Consider the following 20,782-nt stretch of genomic DNA (forward strand, 5'->3'; position numbering starts at 1 on the left):
GCAGGAGAAACAGCAGCGTCCTCCCGTGCCCACGGCCAGAGCTGGCCCGGGGCAGCCCCAAGGCATCCCAGAGAAGCCCTGGAGGAGCTGGTGTGGATGGATTCTGAGTGATCACTGAGGTTCATGCAACGCATTCCTTCGAACTCCTGACAGCCGTGACCTTGAGCTAATAAGAAGAAATCAATGGCAGCTCTGTTTTGCAGCGAAGCATGTCTTGCAGCACTGACATCTGTTAAAAGACCACCCAGGGCTGGGCTCGTAGCGTTAGCTTCTTTTGTGAGCCAGCTGTCTAGTTTTATTAAAGTTGTAAGTGCATGTGCAGTACCTACAGATGAAAAAAGGCTTGCTGAAGCTCTCTGAGCTTTATTCCAACATTCTGTGTTTGAGTTACAGGACTCTGAGAGCTGATGTATGTCTCGGTTTTGCCATATGGCTCTGTTGTGTGGTAAAATGTCAGGATGAAAGAACGTTAGTTGTCCGAAGTCACAAGGCCCTCCTAATGCTCTTCCCAGGATGCTCTTCCATGCTCGCTGCCCGCAGATCAAAACCAAATCCTCAGGTAAACCTACGGGATCTGTTCCGAGAGTGATTTGTGGTATTGCGCCACAGGGAGTGACTGGCACACATCCCTGTAGGGGACACATCAAACCCTAAACTATTTATATACCGACATGTTGTGAAATTTACATAAAAGCAAACCTGTAAGGCTCCCATGATGTCTTATTCCTGTGGTTCAAGGGACAATGCAGGAAAATCATTAAACTTATACAATTTATCACGGTACCATGTAGCTGTTTCCCACGCAGTCTGTCTCCAAGTTTCCTGACACCACAACAATGGCTGCATAACTCCTGGCTTGGTGCAATTGCTTCTGACAGTTTCATTATATAAGTTACCTAAATGTTGTTCTGTTGCTCGTACTCCTACTAAGCATGTATGAAAAGGATCTGTTGGTGTGGATAAAGAAGCACAGAGAATAGCTGCACGGGTTAAGTTCGCTAAGGTAAGCCATAAATTTTTTGCTGAATCAGGCCTCTGCTGAGGGGCCACCCAGAGACTCCAAGGAGGAGGCAACAAGGTCGTACACATCTTGACAGAATCCATTTCACTTGAGAACCTGCAGAGACACAAGCAGAGCCCCTTCCCCAGGTTACTAGATCAACAGATCCTGACCATTCGTTAGACACAGGCCTCTGAGTCAGAGAGGCTGGCTTAATGCTTCTGGAGAAGTGCCATGGATGAAGAAATTCCTTGACAAACATGGTTATCACAGATCAAATGCTCAATGAGCAGGAGGTTCCTGAAATGAACTGGAAATAACTTCTCAAGAGACATGGGTAACTTACTACTGCTGACAGAAAAATGATTGAATCTGCTTCTCCAGTGCCACTTTCATCTCCTGGTTCCTCATGCTGTAGATGACGGGGTTCACTGTTGGAGGCAACACTGAGTACAGAAAAGATACCACCAGGTCCAGGCTTGGGGAGGAGGTGGAGGGGGGCTTCAGGTAGGCAAACATGGAAGTGCTTATAAACAGGGAGACCACAACCAGGTGAGGGAGGCAGGTGGAAAAGGCTTTGTGTCGTCCCTGCTCAGAGGGGATCCTCAGCACGGCCCTGAAGATCTGCACATAGGACAGTATGATGAATAGAAAACACCCAAGTCCTAAAGAGACACTAAGCACCAGAAGCCCAGTTTCCCTGAAATAGGTGTCTGAACAGGAGAGCTTGAGGATGTGGGGGATTTCACAGAAGAACTGGTCCAGGGCATTGCCCTTGCAGAGTGGCAGTGAAAATGTATTGGCTGTGTGCAGCAGAGCATTGAGAAACCCAGTGGCCCAGGCAGCTGCTGCCATGTGGACACAAGCTCTGCTGCCCAGGAGGGTTCCGTAGTGCAGGGGTTTGCAGATGGCAACGTAGCGATCATAGGACATGATGGTGAGAAGAGAAAGCTCTGCTCCAAAGAAGAAGACAACCATTAAAACTTGGGCAGTGCATTCTTGATAGGAGATGGCTCTGGTGTCCCAGAGGGAATTGGCCATGGACTTGGGGACTGTGGTGGAAATGAAGCCCAGGTCGAGCATGGAGAGGTTGAGGAGGAAGAAGTACATGGGGGTGTGGAGGTGCTGGTCACAGGCTATGGTGGTGATGATGAGGCCGTTGCCCAGGAGGGCAGCCAGGTAGATGCCCAGGAAGAGCCAGAAGTGCAAGAGCTGCAGCTCCCATGTGTCTGCAAATGCCAGGAGGAGGAACTGGGTGATGGAGCTGCTGTTAGACATGTGCTGCCTCTGGGCATGAGGACAATGTCCTAGGAGAAAAAGACAATGACAAGCTACAAAAGAATTCTTGAGCAAAATCAAAGCCATTTCCCGTAGAAGCCCCACTGTCACACACAGACACTTTTCTTTTACCTGGAGACTGCCTTCAACTTTGTAGCTGGAGCCCTGGTTGGTGCTTGATAAGCATCTGATGAAGAACTGGCCCTCTACCTTGGGCTCCTGATAAGTCAGCCTGACTCTAAAGAAGTGAGCAGGGGAGGTGGCCAGTCCTGGTGTTCAACCTGGTCAAGTGCAAACCACTGCTAATGCAGACAGGCCTGTCAGCATCTGCAATCCCAGTGGGAAGAATCAGGAATGGTAAGGGCAGTTTCAGAGTTCTAGGATTTTATAGCTTCCACCCAATTTCACCTTGAGAGGGTTCTTGGGTGTCAGAAACCCTTAGCGTTTCTGCTACACTGGGGGAGAACAGCACGAGTTCTGTGATGCAAGAGGTTGTCTGTGGCGTAGTGCAGAGGGAGGGCAGCTGGTCTGTCCCTCTGTCTTGCTCCCAGCTGCCCTGGGTTGGCACCTTTCTGAGATGGCGGCTGATCACACTCCCATGTTGACCTGAAATGCCACCAGGCACTGCTGAGAGCAGAGGGATCCACCTCAGAGCATGACATGTCTCACCCTTTCCTAAGGTCTTAGCATCCCACGTTTAGCCCAGGACACACATGGCTCATCTCACAAACCCAACAGCATTTTCTCTGTCACAGTATCTCTGTGATTGTCCTTGGGGCTTTCAGATAACACAAGGATTCTGTGGGACACATTTTCACCCTGGAGTGAAGCTCACAGCTTGGAAGGATGCCTCAAGGAGACAGCCAAGAGTCCTAATGATGGCATTTGATTCGGAGAGATTCAGCTCATTCCCCAGCCCCACAGACTGCATTGCCCACAGCCCCACAGGGCAGAGCAAAGCTAGGACACGTGTTCCCAAGGACACACCTGCAGGAAAGGTCCCACAGGATCAGGCTGTGACTCTGCAGCTGAAACTTCCATCCCCAGAGAGCCTGACAGCAAGAACAAGATCACAGCAACAGTGACCCAGAGCAGGGGAGCAAGATGGAAAATGCGGTGAGGGCGGCTGTGAGAGAGGCCAGGGCAGAGGCAGCCGGGCACTCAGACAGCGTCACCCTTCCCCAGCTGTGCAGCCGCCTCCCAGACACCAACATTGCTGGGCAGTTGCTCTCAGCCCCTGTGCTCTGCAGAGGAACTGGAGCTCTGGCTGCACAGAAGCTGGTTCATGCCTTGGAGCCCCCGGCCCTGAGGGCAGAGGCTTTGCTGGGTGGGAGAGGGGGCGAGGGGGCTGCTCAGATGAGGGTTCTCCACTGAGGAGATCAAAGGGAGTTTTCAGAATTCTCCCTCCCCGTGGTGGACACTCCCTCGGGACACTCCTACCATATTTCTTGTGTTAGTTTCCTTTCCTTCCCATATCACAACCCTGCATTCTGGAGATTCTCACCCTGGCAGATTTTGTCTTGTGTCCTGTCTTTTCCCTGTCAGTGCTCACAGACCCCATCCCACTGTCTGTGCACTCACCCTGGCCCTACAGAAGCCTGCCTGTTTGCAGGGCACAGCCTGGGCACATACTCCTGTTTGCAGGTCGGAAAAAAGGACATGCCAGATGTTTTGCCTGATATCCAGCCAAGGTAATGCTGGTGTTTCCCACGGGCTGGGGACTGGCTGAAGGCACGTCAGGAGCCTCCTGGCAATCCTACTGATCACCCATAGTTACAGTTCAGGAGTCACAAGGACTTGTTTAAAATTAAGAACTCATTTTCCGTTTATGTCTTGCCATTTCCAAAGAGCAGGAAATCTAAAACACAGACTCAGGAAAGTTTCTTATATTGCTGTTAACCCTTTTCTTGACCTCCTTTATGAAACCTACTGTTGGAAATATTGTGGGAGTGAGCTGAAACTCTGAGCAGCCTGGACCGACACAATACCCCTCAAGAGCAGAAGGACCCTTCTATGAAGGCATCACTTCTTACACCCACAGCTTCTCCCCACAGCACCGTGGGGATCTCCCCGGGCAGGCTGAGTGCTGACCCTGGCAGGCGGCAGAGTCCCTGGCCAAGCACAGCCCCGGGGTGCAGGGACCCTGCTCTGCAGGACAGCCCTGGGTACCCCTGGGTGCACATTTACATTTAGAACCCACAGCCATCCTTGGGAGAAGGCAGCATTCACACCTTGTCCCTCTGACAGTGCAGGAGGCGATCCCTGCTCTGCAGCACATCCTTCGCCTCTGCATCAGAGTATCTCTGGGAGTTGTACTTACATCTCTTGCAGGCTCTGCAATGTGACAGTTTTCAGAAATTCTACCATGGTTTGCAAATGCAATGCCCTGCAGCCACAGACTTATTATCCGTGAAGATAAGTGAGCTCTCAGCGTTCTCCCACCCCAGACTGCATTTCCCCTCTCTCTGCCTGGCTCCTCTCCCCTCCGTGCTGCAGGCAGAGCCCTCAGCCCTGCTGCGCTGTGCAGAGGAGCTGCTCCTGGGCAGAGCTGTCTCTCTGCAGTGCTGCCTCTTGCCATGAGCTCCCTGTGTCCCAGGAGCCCAGCCCAGCTCAGCAGCACAGGAGCAGCCCAAGGTGGCACTTTCTCTGTCCCCTCTGTGCTCCCTCCAGGTGTCACTGGGGAGGAACCTGCCCTGAAACTGTCTGAAGTCATCACTGTTGTTTCCTCTCTCAGTTGGCCAGACACACATTTCTAGAAGTGTGATTTCCCCTCTCAGAGACAAAATCACCTCTAAATATCATCCTTTTTTATTTTATTGTTACATGGGACAGACAGACAGAGAAAGGGAGGGATCTCCTTTACCCCTGCTGAGGGAAGGAATTCAGCAGGGTCAACGGAGGAATCCCATCCTGCATTTCTATTCCCAGAATTTGAAGGAGACTCAGCTCCCTCCCATCTCTGTCACAAAGCCACAGGAGGTGGGATTCCTCTTTCCTCTTTTCAGGTGGGCATGAAATAGAGAAACAAAATAGGCATCTCAGCCTCTTTTCTCAACTCCAGTGCAAATTAATGGAAATGGAAGGCAGGAGTGAGATGTTCAGATGCAAATACCTGGTGACATTTGAGCGTCCAGACGTGGTGCAAGGTATGTTCAGGTAACTGCAAGCTATAATGGAGAAGTTCATAAAGACAGGGTAACATCTTAGGGATGATACATGTGAAGCTTGGAGTGAAATTCCTTTCACCAAGTGAAATGACAGCTGATGTCCCAATAAAGGCCAAAAGAACCATTTCCTAATCTTTATGTTCACGACCATTTATGAAGGTTTTCATATGAACGACTGCAGTCCTGTACCATCAGGACAACTCAGTCTCTCTCTTGTCCATCAGCTGAATTTACCAGCTCTCCAGTGACTACACTGGCATTTGTCCCATGTTCATCCCCACATTGCCTCACTGAATTCAGGGCAAATACTCGATTTCGTGTTCAAATCCAGGCCCATAGAGCTACATGAGATGCCAAGGCTAGCATGGACTACACAGGACGTCCAGGAAATCCATTCCCATTCAGGGCAGGTGTGTCACAACTGCCCAGACAGCACTGCAGAGTGGGATTTATTGTCTGTGTGCTGCTGGCTGATACAATCAGTGCAAGGCATCGGTCATCAGAGAGGCAAGGTCTGTCTCTTCTCTACCCAACAGCTGCAGGCATTGCACAAACAAGCAGCAGATCACACAGGAATCTCTGCACACTCTCCTGATGATACAGTCAATGAAAAGACCAAATACTTTCACAGTGTTCCTGGATCTATCTTGTCTGCAAGGTCAGTATCCTCAAGTACAGTGATGGTTCATATCAAAACTCAGTTGAAACTCAAAGAGGAATTCCAGGGCACCCAGATAAGCTGTTGCTTCCTCAACAACAGCTAAAGAAGAACCCTAAATTCTGTGAGACCACTACTGAATTTAGTAAGACTAGGTGTAGGTAAATCTAAGGTACTTCATGTCTTTGCCTCAGTTACCACCAGCAAGGTCTTCCAGGTCTTTGTGCTTTCAGGCAGGACTCTGGAGTAGAACAACCAGTGGTGGGTGGGGATAAAGCCAGGGGTTACATAACCAAACTGCACCCTTACCAGACCCCAGGACCAGAGGGTTTGCATCCAAGAGTGCTGAGAGAATGTTTTTCCCCAGGAGGTGCTGATCTGTTATGATCCCCGTATGAAAGGCTCTCAGACTCTGTGAGGTATTTAAAATGTTGTACTTCAGATCTAGCACTATAAGAGGAGTCATAAAGACAATCTCGTGTCCCTTTAGATGGTGGGAACCCCAGGTGGTGTGGCATTGAGTGAGCTTCCAAGCCAAACACTCCATCATGGTGCAACAGCTGAGAGAGGTATTGTGGCCGAAATGTGTATTGCCAGGACCTGTCCTTTGTCCTGTCACAGCACTGTGACATTCTTGGATTAAATGAGGTGTGGTGGGACAGCTGGTTCTTCTGGGGTGCTGCAATGGACGGATACAGGCAAGGAGGATGAGGACGGGGGATGCCCCTGTGTGAACAAGAATTTCAGATATATGGAGCTTCTCAATGAGATTGGCAACAAGTTGAGTTAGCTTGTGTGAGTGTGGAGGAGAGGAGAAGTCAGTAAGGGTGACATGGGATTTCACAGAAGAACTGGTCCACAGCATTGCCTTTGCAGAGCGGCAGTGAAAATATATTGGCCGTGTGCAGCAGAGCATTGAGAAACCCAGTGGCCCAGGCAGCTGCTGCCATGTGGACACAAGCTCTGCTGCCCTGGAGGGTCCTGTAGTGCAGGGGTTTGCAGATGGAAACGTAGCGGTCATAGGCCATCACAGTCAGAACTGCATACTCTGTGCAAAGCACAAAGAAAAACACAAAGCTGTGCAGCACATCCTACATAGGAAATGGTCCTGGCCAGAGGAACACTGGTTTCCACTTGTGAGAATGGAGAGATTTTCAGCAGTGTTCCTCCCATTTCACTGTCTTACAGAGAAGAGCTGCGGGGATTTTGTTTTCTTTCTTCTGTTCTACGTGACCCACCACATCTGAGGAGGGTTTTTAGGGCAGAAATGCTTGGTATTTCTGCTGCATTCCAAGTGAAACCTTGTAGGTGCTGACAGGCAAAGGGGCTGTCAGATTCAAACTCAAAAGTTTCTTGTAATGTTAATGGGTCCCACTGAGGAACACTGCTGAGGAACTGTCCCCAGGGTCTGGGTAGAGCAGAAAACTGGAGGCAGAGATGACAGTCCGGAAAAGCAAAGTCAAAGTGGCTCTGCCGCTGAGTAAACCTGGATGTGTGTCATTAATCAAAGCCCCAAGCCCTGACCCCCAGCCCCTGGGAAGGCAGATCCTGTCCCTCACATGTTGCCCAGGGCTCTTCCTGGGACAGTGGGATGTGGGGCTGTGCAAGGCCAAGGACAGGACTATGGTCCGACTACTACCAGGTTCCTGGGAGGGGACAAAGAGGCCATGAGGCCCCTGTGCTGTAAGGACAAGGTGTCTGCTCGCAGGAATCAGAGGTGGAAGCAACAACTGTAGATAAGGGGAGAAGGAGCCCATATCTGATGGGGGCTTTCAGTCTTTTGACATCCCTTGATCATCTCCACAACAGCCTGCCCTATGCTGTGGCATCCCCTGCACCGCTTTCCCTGCTGGCTGGAGACATCCACCCTGCTACCCCACCTTGGTCTTGTCTGAGCATCTTCCTTCCTTTGCTGATATGTCTCCATCCTCTCCAACTGTTCCTTGAAGCACAAAGCCTTGGGCTGATGCAGACTCCCTCTGGGCGACCTGCTCCAGCACAGCACTGCCCTTCCAGTCACATTCCTTTCTCTCCATGGCCAGCCTGGACCTCCCCAGCTGCACTTTGTGGCATTATTTCTTTATCAAGCTCTTTCCCACTATGAAGAAAACCTCCACCATCTCTGAAACCACCCTTCAAGCACTCTCAGTCTACTCCTACACTGCTGCAGCCTCCCCAGCGCTGCTCAGCCAAAGCAGCCCAGGTCCCTCAGCATCCCACACTATGTGTACTATGTCCCAAACCCCACCTTGGCAGAGCCCTGCACTCTCCAGTTTCTCCATACTTGTCCAAACTGGGAAGCTGCACACTGGCAGACACCCATGTGTGTGGGGTCACACCAGTGCTGAACCAAATGAGATGAGAACTCCAGGTGTCTGGGTCCCCATGCTCCTCCTCATGCAGCCCCGTATGCAGCTGCCTTGCTCATGGTGAGTGCACCACAGCCTTGTGTGGTGGCCCTTGTAGTGCCCAGGTCCTTCTCCTCAGGGTCACTGCTCAACATGTCAGGTCCTGGTCTGGATGGGGTTGTTCTCTTATCCCAACACAGAACTTGCCACTTCTCGTAGTAATTCTACAGACCTTTCTGACAGGGAAATCCCAGATTTTCGCAATGTCTGGACTCTCCCTGGAGTGAAGCTCCATTTGATCAGCTGTTAATGTTTGCATGCAGATGGCTTATCGTTATGTCATCCTGTCTCTCCCAAGAGAGCAGCACGAGGATGTGGAGGTGTTTCGTTAGAAGGAGATATATTGTTGAATTAGTCAGGCCCAAAGGAATCTCAAGGCCACTTCAAGAAGCTGAGAACAGAATCTGCTGTGAGAAAGAGGGGCGTTTCTTCATTAACAGGGCCTCAGCATGGCGTGAGTCGTCGGACCTATCATCAGTGGGGCTCCAGCGTGTGGACTGCCCATGATGTTCATTTAGCGAATCCATGCTTGGAGCGTGGATTCATGACTAGAGAATAGTTGCGTATATAAGGAGACATGTTTCTGTAATAAATGGCTTTGGCGTGATTCACATTGAATCGGAGTGCTGAGTCCTTTATCGTTCCAACACGAGGAGTTATAGGACGCTATGAATACCACCTCCTGGAGAAACTGTGGGGTCTTGTGGGTCTGGTTCTCATAATACCAGAGGTCTGGAGTCAGAGGGGAAGCTTCCCTTCATGTGGGAGAGCAGCAGGAATGTGTGGAGCTCTGTCTGGGGACAGATAATATGAGCTGAAAGCTGAGGAGACAGCATGAGAGGGCAGAACAACATGGGCAATGTTGTGGTGGGTGGACATCAGCTTCTGCCTCACTGATCAGGAAGAGGAACTAGATGAGCCCTCCTTCAGACAAATGAAAGAAGTCTCATGTTTCCAGGGCTCTGTCCTCATGGCAGACCTAAGATATCCCAATACCTGCAAGGTACCAGCCATCCAGGAGGGGTTTGGACTTCATTGGTGACAACTTCCTGATGTGATTGACTGAAGACTCAATGAGATGAGGTGCCCTGTGGGCACTTACAAGCCGGAAAGAGTTGGTCAGGGATGCAACAGTCAGAGACAAGAAAGTAGAGCTGAGGCTCCTGGAAGATGGTAACAAGGCAAAGAGCAGGATTTCAGGAGAGCAAGCTTTGGTCTGCTGAGGGACCTCCTTGGGTCCTATGGGATATGACCTTGGTGTCTACAGCATTTTGTCTCTCACATTTCCTCCCTCCTCTCTCCCACCTGCTGTTGTGCAGCGTTTTTTACCCTTTCTCAAATACAATATCCCAGAGGTGCTGCCAACATCACTGAGTGGCTCAGATTTGGCAAGGACTGGATCCATCTTGGAGCCAACTGGAATCGGTTCTGTCTGATGTCATTCAAAGTCCTGTTGTCTTCTCAGACAGGCGACGACTGTAGCACACCCACGCTCACCCCCAGTTCCAAGTCAGTGTAAATCCAGCACAGGGTGACAACGTGTTGGATGTTACAAACTACTGGATCATGGAGAACAAATGGAAACGATCTTCTGTCAGTAACCTGAGGATGTCTCCAGTCAATTAGCAGGTTCCTATGGGGAACTGTAATCGCTCTGACATTCACTGGCCAGGTAAAGCAGCAGGTGCCAAGAGTCCAGAGGATCTTGATCCAACTTCTTAACATGACTGCCTGGTTCCAACTGACTTCCCCAGATCCAACCTCAACCTCCCCTGGCGCAACTTGAGGCCCTTTCCTCTGCTCCTGGCGCTTGTTCCTGGGGAGCAGAGCCCGACCCCCCTGGCTCCAAGCTCCTTTCAGGCAGTTCAGAGATCAGAAGGTCTCCCCTCAGCTCCTGTTCTCCAGCTGAACCCCCAGGTCCCTCAGCCGCTCCCATCACACTTGTGCTCCAGCTTGGTGAGGCCAAGTCCCAGGTGGCCGGTGAGGGAACAGGTGGCATTAGGGAGGGGTGAGGGGCAGTCATCCATACAACGTCCAGCCTCACAGGACTGTTCTCCTGCCTGTCCAGATGTCTCCAGGAGACCCCCTGGATCAATATTCATTATAGAATGCTGCTATCACTTCTTGTATACACTGAAAAATGACAGAAAACAACTTGGAAAGGAAAACGCCTCCTTTATGAAATCTTGTTTGAAATCTTCTCCATGAAGTATCTGACGGAAAGCTCTCCCAGGGGTTGTCCAAGTGCTGAGGACTCTCTCAGCCGCTCCTCCCAGCAGAGCTGCTCCAGCCTCAGATCCTTCCTGTGGCTCCTCTGGCTGCTCCCGCTGTCCCGCCAGCCCAGCCGGTTACCGAGGGAACGCTCCAGTTTCTTGCCCGGTGTCCCGGAGGCAGCGCCCGGCCCCACAGGGACCCAGCGAGGGGCCAGGGCGGGCACAGGAACCGGCAGCAGCAGGTGAGGACGTGCATGGTGGTCCCCTCTGCTCTCCTTCCCTGGGGGGCTGCCCTGCAGTTATTGACAGAAAGAAAAACTTGGTGGTCTCTCCCCACCCGCCTCCTGCTTAGCAAGGTTTCAACATCATTCCTGCACACTCCAACACAAGCCCCGGCTCCGGAGGCACGAGGCACCTTCTGAAGTCAATGGGCAGAAGCTCAGACTCACCTATGTGTCGGAAAGCGCCAGCTTCTTGGCCGGTGGTGGTGACATGGTGCTGCTGGGCTGCGGAGCAGCACTGCACGACAAGAAGGCTTTCAGCTTGGCCAGCACCAGGCTGGCAGGAGCCCTGCTGCGAGGGTCCCTTCCCGGTGTCCCAGTGTTCTCCCCGCTGCCCCAGGGCTCCTGGCCGGGGATGGGCTCCGGCAGCCTGGGGGAGGCGGGCAGGGGCTCAGGCTCCCAGCAGCGCTTCCGAGGAACCTGCGCTTTGGCCCCACTGGTGTTACTGGGGCTGCAAAATCCTGGAGCCGCTCTGGGCGCGGGTGGCAGCTGCGAGGAGAGCGGCTTCTTGGGCCTCTGGGCTGTGTCACCGGGAAACGCTGCAGCCGCGTTTGTGGCTTTCCGGGCCAGCTTGGGTGACGGTGACCCAGAAGTCAGCTTGGCGTGGCCAGGCAGGCTGGAGGCAGCTTTGGAAATGGGAGCTTCTGAGCTCTTCCCGGGGCTGGGGATCCTGGGGAAGGCAGAGCAGGGCACATGTTAACTGCCAGTGTTTGAGTGACTGCAACACTCTCGTCAAAGTTGCACACAAGAACCAGGAGCCAGAAGCTCCGAGGAAGTGAGGAGCTCTGGAGGTGCAGCAAAACCACGACAAGGGGCTGGAGCTCTCCCTGCCACCCTCCCCTGAACCAGCACATGCATGTGGGCACTGGGGCTACCTGGGCCAAGCTCCTTCCCACACCCAGGCACGTGGCCCCAGACCTGTCCCACATGCTGAGCAGGGGCAGAGGGGCTGGGGACACAGGGCACGCTCACCTGAGGTAGAACAGCACATACGCCTGCTGCTTAAGGACCACTTTGATGTTACTGGGGCGGACCACGTTGTCATTCATTTGGTACCACTGCCCGTCGCTGGCCTGCGGAGGGAGAGAGAACGGGGTTGGGACGCTCTGGCCTGAGGAGCAGCAGGAACAGCGCTCGTTGGCAGAGCTCCGCTCCCCAAAAGCCCCATGGGGGCCCGGGCAGGTGAGGGGTCTCTGAGAGAGCAGAACTCCACACTTCCTGTGACGGAGCACAGCCCGTACCCCCCAGTGCTCCACACCACGCGCGTCTGCTGAGCACCCTCCTGTCTGCGCATTACACGGACCCTCGAGCACCCGCCGGGCCCCAGCACAGAGAGGTGCCAAGAGAGCTCCCTGGGCTCACCTTCACGTAGCAGTAGTAGTGTCCTGAGTGGCTGCTGTACCCCGAGTGCACCAGCACCGCGTAGAGCCCGTACATGACCGGATCCCCGCTGGTCTGGGACATGTACGGGCGGACGTTCAGGAGCTCAGGGTAGCCCACGTCCTGCGGAGAGAGGATGTCACAGGAGCCGGCACAGCAGATGGCAAGAGCAGCTCAGCTGTCCTACAAGTCCCGTCTCGCGAGGGAGGGGGAACCCGCTCTCCCCAGGCAGAGCCCACGGTGAGGAAGATGCCGGGATGAGCCAAACTCCCACAGCGGCGCACAGCTGGGGAAGGGCTGCAGGGCTGCGGTAGAGCTCGCACCGCGCACAGAACCACCTCCCACCCTGCTCGGCGCAGCAGGGCCTCAGGACAGGACACAGCCCCGCTCTGGATTGCCGAGCACTCACCTTTGTGATCTTGCCTCCAGTGAAGTCGGCAAAACGCTTCAGAGCAAGCGTGAGAACCTTGGGCGCTCGGTGGATGGTGAAGCGTTTGGTTGCCGACACTTTCTTCTTGCATCTGCACAGGGAGAGCTTGAGCTATTCACGCTGTTCCACCACCCAGGTGCTTGTCAGCCCTGGCCAAGCCACAGACCCCACGGAAATGACCCTGCTGAGAGCAGGTACCGCTCCAGGGCACCTCCTCATGGCCAGGTCTGCTGGCTCAGGTCCCCGTCACAAGAGGAGCGAGATGAAGAGACAGGCTTCATCGCAGGCTTCACAGCCACATAACTCATGATTTAGAGGTGGAGCAGGTAGAGAAGCCCTCGTGTACTGCAGCTGCCCTCCTGCTTCCCACCAGCACACCCGCGGCCCCTTCCCGCCCCAGCCCCGCACACTCACTTGTCACACAGGTAGGCGTTCTCTCCGCCCAGCAGGTCTGGCTTCACAAACAGCTCCAGTGCCTGCTCTACGTTTGCGGCTTGCTGCCAGGACAGAGGAGAGGTCAGGGCCAGGCAGAGGAGGCAGCGCAACAACAGAAGCTGATTCCCTCTTGCCTGCACCGTGCCCGACACTGGCAGGTTAAACAGCCTCGAGCAGTAGCGGTGCAGCTGCAGGAACATCCCCTGCAGAGCAGAGCTCCTCCCCACCTGACCCTGCCCCGGTACCGTGATCTCCACCGGCAGGTCCAGACAGGGGTCAAATGTGTCCGAGACTCCTTTGCACATCGAGCACTTCACTGCAAGAGAAAGAGCAGTGAGCACACCCTGGCACAACACGGCACCACCACCCCCCAGCACAGCGCGGGCAGCTGCCGGCTTCCCCCTCTCCGGGTTTGGGCTCTGGGACGGCAGCACCAGCATTCGCAGTCTGGCAATTCCGCTGCGTGCTGGGACAACAAGTGTTGCTGGACAGCTGGCAGCGTGGGTTCCTTTGCTGGTGGCAATGAGCTGGGGACCCACAGCCAGCAGCTTCGGGACCCACAGATACCAAAAGACTGACCAGATGCAGCTCTGGATAATTTGCACATGCTTAGTGATTTTCCCAAGTTACTGCGAGGCTCTTGGGGAAACAGCAGCCCTGAGAGTCACAGGCCCAGGCCCTGGCAGCCAGCACTCACCACGGGACCGCAGGTAACCGCCAAAGATCTGGTGGATCAGGGTAGTGGTCTGGGTCTGGCGATCCAACCTAGAGACGGCAGCTCGGATCACACACCGCCCGCCCCAACAGCCACCCTCACGGGCCAGCGCTGCGTCCTCGGGATCCAAACCCAGCCCGGTCACAGGATTTGGGGACAGAACCGCAGCTGTGCTGGGGTGGAGGTGTCAGGAGAAGGCAGACAGCAGCCCAGAGCTGTGTCACAGAGGGGCAGAGAGCTGGGCCATGTGCCCCAGACCCTGGAGTCAGCACCTCCGTCATGAGCCCAGCCCGGGGGACACGTTCACCCCACAGTCCCCTCCCGCGGGCACAGGGGACCAGCAGACAAGGGCAGTGACGGCCACCAGAGGCCCCACATACTCGGTGCAGTCGGGCAGGCAGGCCTTCTGCATGGCGTCGATGGTGAAACGGAGGAACTCGTGCGCGTCCTCTTGCCTGCCCAAGCGGATGTGCAGGGCGATCTCTGCAGGACAGGGAGGGATCAGCCGCAGCACGCGCTGCAACAGATGCAGGTCCTCCCCCCTCCCTTGGGGCAGGGGCTGCGGGGTTTGAGCTCCCTCAGCCCAAACCAGACGTCAGACTCATGTCGGCTGTGGGGGAAGCCCCACACGGCCCTCAAAGGCCCTGGTGGGCTCAGTGAGTCATCTCAGAAGAACCTCTGCCAAGACCTGCCCTGATCTCAAAGGTTCTGCTCCTGCAATAGTCTCTGTCCTCCTGCACGGCTACAGGAGGGGACGCGAGGGCAGCCATCCTTACTCTTGAGGTCTCGGACAAAGGACGCTGGCTTTATCACGCTGCCGCTGTTCGCCAATGCCTGCGTGACGTGGTTCTGCATGACGCACGTCATGCAGAAGCCACTTTGGTGACCTGGAGTGGGAGAGGAGAAGACGGGACACTGAGGACAAACCCAGGAGAGATGGAGGCAGTACAGGGGGCAGGGAATCTCTGGTCCAGCATGACTCAGTTTTCCTACAAGCTCTGCGCTGCAACAGAGCTCTGGGGCACCCCAGGGTCACAAGGACCAGCACACACCACCCCGGCTGGCGCAGCCCCAGTCACAGCACCAGTCGCTGCAACCCCCCAGATGGGACAGCATCCACGTGAAGGGGAAACAGGACACAGGGACTCGATGAGGAGCCCACAGGTCAGCCCTGAGGGCCCCATCCCACCGGAGCTGTACGGACAGGGCTGTGAGCCCCATGTGCTCCGCTCGGTCACGGCTCGGAGCAGAGCCCCCCACCAGATTCCCCTTCAAAGCCACCCGTGAACAGCACCTGCAGCCTGTACCCAGCCTCGTGCCCTGCGCTCACACGGTCCACACAGGCAGGGGCTGTTTGGGACCCCCCTGCTCAGCCCCAGGAACCAGCAGACCCTCATGGGCCCATCTTAGTCCTGGCTGTGTCCAGCACAGAGAAAGCCTCTCAGATGCAGGATGCAGAGCTCGGGAACACTGCTACGGCCAGGAAAAGTGGATGCTCCCGTACGCAGGAATGTCCTCTCCATGGAGAAACGGGCAGAGCCGTGCGCAGGGTGCTGAGCGCAGCCCCGGGACAGGCGGGCGCTCCCCTCCCCACTCACAGGTGCGGCTGTGCTCCTTGGACAGCAGGTAGTTGGCGAGCGGTGGCGTGTACGTGAGGCACTGCAGGGTGGCGTTGAGGAAACAGGTGTTTCCCAGGTTGAGCAGCCCGGCGCCGATGCGCTGGACACGCTGCCACTTCATGGCGAGGCGCTCTGCGGGGAACAGCCCCTTCTGGGGCGCAGGGACGCCATCCCCATGGCGCCCCGGGGTCCGGACGCCACCTGCGGGGAGAGAGAGGCGGGTGAGCCGCGGGCTGCGCAGCGCAGGGAGAGCCCCCCGGCCCTCTGCACCCACCCTGCTTGCCCGGCTGTCCCTCCTCAGCGCCGCGGGGGTGCTCGGCGGGCTCGGTGCGGGGGTTGAGCAGCAGGTACTTGGCCCGCAGCAGCTCCGGCTGGCCGGAGAAGCCGTGGCTGGCGGGCTGGAACTCGATCTTGCGCTTCAGCACCTTCTTGGCCGAGGTGCTCAGCAGCCGGCCCAGCGCCCCGGCCTCGCCTGCGTCCCGCCGCGCGTTCAGCAGCTCCCTCGGCTTCGCCGTGCCCGCCATGGCGTGTCACCGCACGTGCCAGCGCCTCAAGGTCACACTGGTCGCTCCCTCTCCAGCACCACGCACGCTTCCCGCGCCTCCTCCTTAAGTCCCGCCCTTCGCTGCGGTCGCTCGCGCTCGGCTCGGCCCACTGACTCCTCCCCTCGCCTTCGCCGTCCGCTCCGCTCCGCGTCCAGAACAGGACTGAGCTGCGCCTGCGCGTCCCCGGCAACGCCAGGGGTGGAGCCTGCCGGGTCGGGGCTTGTTGTGACGTCATCGCGCTCCGACCACGCCCTGGCGCCTCCCGCACGAGCGCTGGGCTGCTCGGTGCTCCCGCCCCTGGGGGTGCCCGCGACCCCCGGCCCGGCACCGCTGGAACTCTTCACTTGCTTGAGGCAGTGGCCCAGAATCATCAAATGGTTACACACGGTAGTTTCAGCGCAGGGGAACCTTGAAGCAGTGGTGGATTTGGCCAACAAAAGCCTCTGCAGGTCTTACAAGGCCAAGACGCAAGGTGTGCGCTGGGGGCAGAGCAAACCTGGTGTCCCGGGACAGGCTGGGATGTGACCGGCTGAGCAGTCCTGAGGAGAAGGGCGAGGGAGTTATGATGGGTTTATGTATACTTACTAGAAGTCTACTAGTATTTTGTTATTTTATTAAACTGTGTTTCTCTCAATCCAAATTTCTCCCTTCACTTTCGATTCTTTCCCCTATTGGGAGGAGAAGGGTTAGTGGGTGAGTGATCAGCTGCCATGGTTGAGATGCCAACCTGGGTTAAACCACGACACGGTTGAAGGTCCAGAGGAACATCTGTCATGGTGGGGTCAGGGGCACATGGGCTTTGTGGAGCAGCTCAGTCAATTGGGCCTCTTCAGTCTGCTGAAGGGGGGGCACAGGGCACTGGAAAAGCAGCGACTCCTGCCTGGGGAGATGAGGGGGAGGCAAACCCTTCTGCAGTGGCAGCTGGTGGCACAGAGGCAACAGCCACCAACACCCTCCAGGGAGCTTTGAACGGAGCATTAGGAAAAACTGACCAGGCGGGTGGTGCTGCCCTGCAGCAGGACACCCGGGGCCTCTCGGTGATCTCTGCCTTTGGAGGTTTTCAGCTCACCAAAATGTCACCCAGCCTCACCCTGGGGTGGGTGATACCCTACCAGAGACTGCCCCATCGGTCCCTTTCCCAAAGCCCCTTCCATGCCCCTGGAAACAGCTGTAGCTGAGGGTCTCTGCAGCAGAGGTCCATGGGACAAGTCAGGGTGACATTGTCCTGTGCTTAGGAGGTCTCCAGTCCCACCTTGATTCACCTTGATGTTTCCTGGCCAGTGTCGTTACCCCTCTGGTGCTTTAGGCTATGAAGAGAATCAAAACGAGGTGACTGTCATTTCCGTGCTGGAATGCAGGGCAGGAGATCAGAGCTGCCGGGATCCCTGCTGCACAGTTCGGCCTTCAGAGACTCCGTCAGGGCACTCCAGGGCTCAGGAGCAGCGGGTACCAGCCACAGCACCACATTCTAATTCTGCCTGCCTTTGTGCATTTTCAGAAATCTGGTATCTGTACCTTGGCCTCCTTTGGCTAAAAGAGAAACAACCACCATATTCTACCCCTCAGCCTCTTACCAAAACCAGAGAGAAAATATATTGATCAGACATCATAAAAAGGCAATTCTGTCTGAGAGGTGTAATCTTTAAATATCATTTAAATATAATTTAAACAAAGGAATAGCCCTGAGACCAAAACCGCCACTCTAAGAACCTCATGCCAGAGGCTAACTACTGAAGAATTATGCCTGCTTTGGCAAGTAAGGACCTGAAAAAGCTTCAGTTTTTCTCCTGAAGAACAAGGAGTTCCCTTACAGCACGGTCCTCTTTCTGTTATTAGTGACAGTGGCACTAATTCCAAAACACACTTGAGAGCTGCTCTATTTTTCCTTGTGTCCAAAGCTCAACCCGCTCATCCCTGGGAAGGACTCCTGCCAATCTCTGCAAAGCACATCTCTCCAACCTTGTGTCACCCCCAGGTTTCTGTTCAGCCCAGGACACTTCTCCCCATCCCTTCAGCACACTGCCAGCTCTCAGGTTTTCAGCTGCGTGGAGCCAGGCCGCTCCCTTCAAAGTCTTCCCTACAGAAGTCTTCTCTACGTGCTGATTCCAACTATATCGCCTCATGTGATGTACGGCTCCACGCTCCTTCTGCAGAGCTGCATGGACTGGGCAGTCTTCCTCTTTCTTTCATGGTTATTCACCTCTGCTTGGCAGCTCACGGAGAGGCCGGCTGCCCCGGCCCTGGGCCCTCGGGCTGGGGGGGCTCTGGGGGCCGCCCCCCAACATCCCCGTCCTGCTCCAGCAGCAACTCAAGGCAACACAGACACGCACCCTGGCCCGGGGGACAGCACAGGGTGGGCACCGGAGAGCACAGCCTGGGGACCCGTGGGCCCCACGACCCAGGCCCGGCGGGAGGCGGAGCCGCCCCCGGCCCACGATGCCCCCGCCCCGGCCTCTCCATGAGCTGCCGCCGCCCGGCCCGGGGCTGAGTGCAGCCGCTCCCTGACAGTCTGAGCCCTGCAGCGGCACTGACCAATCCCAGCCCAGGGCTGCGCCGCTGCCGGCGCTCATTGGCTGCTGCTGGGCCGCGGGGCGGGCCGTGGGCGGGGTTTGGAGCCCAGCAGCAGCTGCGGTTCTGCCGCCTCAAGGAACTCGGTGCCGGCCCCGGCGCTGCCGTGTCCGTGGGACGGGGCTGGAGCCCCCGCGGCCTCGCCAGGGCCCAGCACAGCCCTGGGGAGGGGGCCGGGCTGCGGCCGGAGCTGGCCCGGGCACCCCTGGACAGGCACCCGGCTGCCCAACGTACCGTGACCCCCCGCGGCGCTTTTGGTGATCGAATCGGTGTCAGCGCGTCGTCAGTAATGAATTGCCTTTGGATAATTACAATTAGTATTAACTTTCGCTCGATGAGGTTTGCTTATTTTATTAGTCTTTTGCGATGCCCTGCACTAGTGTTATTGCCATCCCATTCATCCATTGTCCCATATTGTTCATTATTTTCATTTCTTGTCAATGTTTGTTTACTGCTGTAATGCTTTGTTCTCATTCGAGAGCAAAGTCTTAGTTAATTACTGTTAATCATGCACGTGTTCCGTATGATGGTTCCGTTCCCCACCCAGAGCTCATTCTCAGGAAAGTAATTCATTGTTAACATGACCTCCTGTGGAATAACTACTGAGAGGGCAAATTACTGAAACTGAATACCAAGGATACACTTACTGAGAATAAAGCTATATCCACATCTTCAGAATATAAGGTAGCTGCGCAGAGGGGAAGAAATCTGCTCCCTATGCTTCCACCTACATGAAACAACACAAATCAACCTTCACAAAATGGCATAAAAGCTAAACTAACGAACCTAAACCAAGATAACCCAACAAAGCTAAACCAAGCAACCTAAGCCAACCTCAACTCAACTTCACCAACCTTCAGCAACAGAAACCAACAAACCTGAAATGGGCTACAAACAGACAGCCTACAAATCGCCCATAAAGTAACTAATTCAGCATAAAACAGTCAACCCAAAATTCACCCCTCAAACCACCAGCCTTAAAAAACACCCAAAACTAACTAATATAAACCGAGCTAAAACAAACTTAAATGAGCATTCAAACAGGGTAGAAACAAACAAGGTAGAAACGCAAAAGCTGACGAAAAAAGCATGTAGAAACAAAGCAGCTACAAACTGAGAAGCTACCAACAAAGAAGCTGGAAAATAGGAAAGCTTATAAAAAACCTAGAAGAGTGTTAAAAAAAGGCTCCAAAACCAACCGACTCTAAACAAGAAACCTCAAGCAGCCAACCAGCCTCAGACAACCTAAACCAAATGACCTAAACCAACCTCAGACAAATAACCAACCTAAACCAAAACAGCCAGAACCAACCAACCTGAAAGAGCCACCGTAAACCAACCAAACTAAACCAACAAACCCAAAACAACCTACAAAGAACCTATAAACCATGTGAATGGCAAAGGAAGTGTCAGGGACGTCCAGCAGCTGTGCCCAGCACCTGGCCACTAAGGGCAGGGACAGTCCCCTGGGCCTCGTGGGCACGGAGACCCTTGGGGACAGCACCCCAAGGGCTCCTCCAAAGGGTGCTGGGGAGAGGGGCGGTGGGGGGGCTGCACCTGGGGGCCACGTCACCCCCATGTCACAGGGCCAGCACCCAGCATCGCAGCAGTCACAATGCCCCAGGGCAGGAGAAACAGCAGCGTCCTCCCGTGCCCACGGCCAGAGCTGGCCCGGGGCAGCCCCAAGGCATCCCAGAGAAGCCCTGGAGGAGCTGATGTGGATGGATTCTGAGTGATCACTGAGGTTCATGCAACGCATTCCTTCGAACTCCTGACAGCCGTGACCTTGAGCTAATAAGAAGAAATCAATGGCAGCTCTGTTTTGCAGCGAAGCATGTCTTGCAGCACTGACATCTGTTAAAAGACCACCCAGGGCTGGGCTCGTAGCGTTAGCTTCTTTTGTGAGCCAGCTGTCTAGTTTTATTAAAGTTGTAAGTGCATGTGCAGTACCTACAGATGAAAAAAGGCTTGCTGAAGCTCTCTGAGCTTTATTCCAACATTCTGTGTTTGAGTTACAGGACTCTGAGAGCTGATGTATGTCTCGGTTTTGCCATATGGCTCTGTTGTGTGGTAAAATGTCAGGAT

General features: G+C 54.9%; 2 protein-coding genes across 2 annotated transcripts; both read right to left on the minus strand.

Annotated features, from left to right (window-relative positions):
- Positions 1 to 1,345: 1,345 nt before the first annotated feature.
- Positions 1,346 to 2,278, minus strand: LOC136103302 (olfactory receptor 14C36-like). The gene has a single exon (XM_065841321.1). The coding sequence runs from the start codon at positions 2,276 to 2,278 to the stop codon at positions 1,346 to 1,348; it is 933 nt and encodes a 310-aa protein (XP_065697393.1).
- Positions 2,279 to 11,973: 9,695 nt separating this feature from the next.
- On the minus strand, positions 11,974 to 16,108 carry LOC136103249 (ubiquitin carboxyl-terminal hydrolase 36-like). The gene is made up of 10 exons (XM_065841221.2): positions 15,859 to 16,108; positions 15,564 to 15,785; positions 14,742 to 14,852; positions 14,346 to 14,448; positions 13,948 to 14,015; positions 13,496 to 13,566; positions 13,230 to 13,312; positions 12,795 to 12,906; positions 12,368 to 12,508; positions 11,974 to 12,078 (listed from the first exon to the last, which is right to left on the minus strand). Exons 1-10 carry the CDS (start codon positions 16,106 to 16,108, stop codon positions 11,974 to 11,976), a joined length of 1,266 nt encoding a protein of 421 aa, XP_065697293.2.
- Positions 16,109 to 20,782: the final 4,674 nt, after the last annotated feature.

This window comes from Patagioenas fasciata, chromosome 7, assembly GCF_037038585.1.
Source record: "Patagioenas fasciata isolate bPatFas1 chromosome 7, bPatFas1.hap1, whole genome shotgun sequence".
Lineage (NCBI taxonomy): Eukaryota > Metazoa > Chordata > Aves > Columbiformes > Columbidae > Patagioenas > Patagioenas fasciata.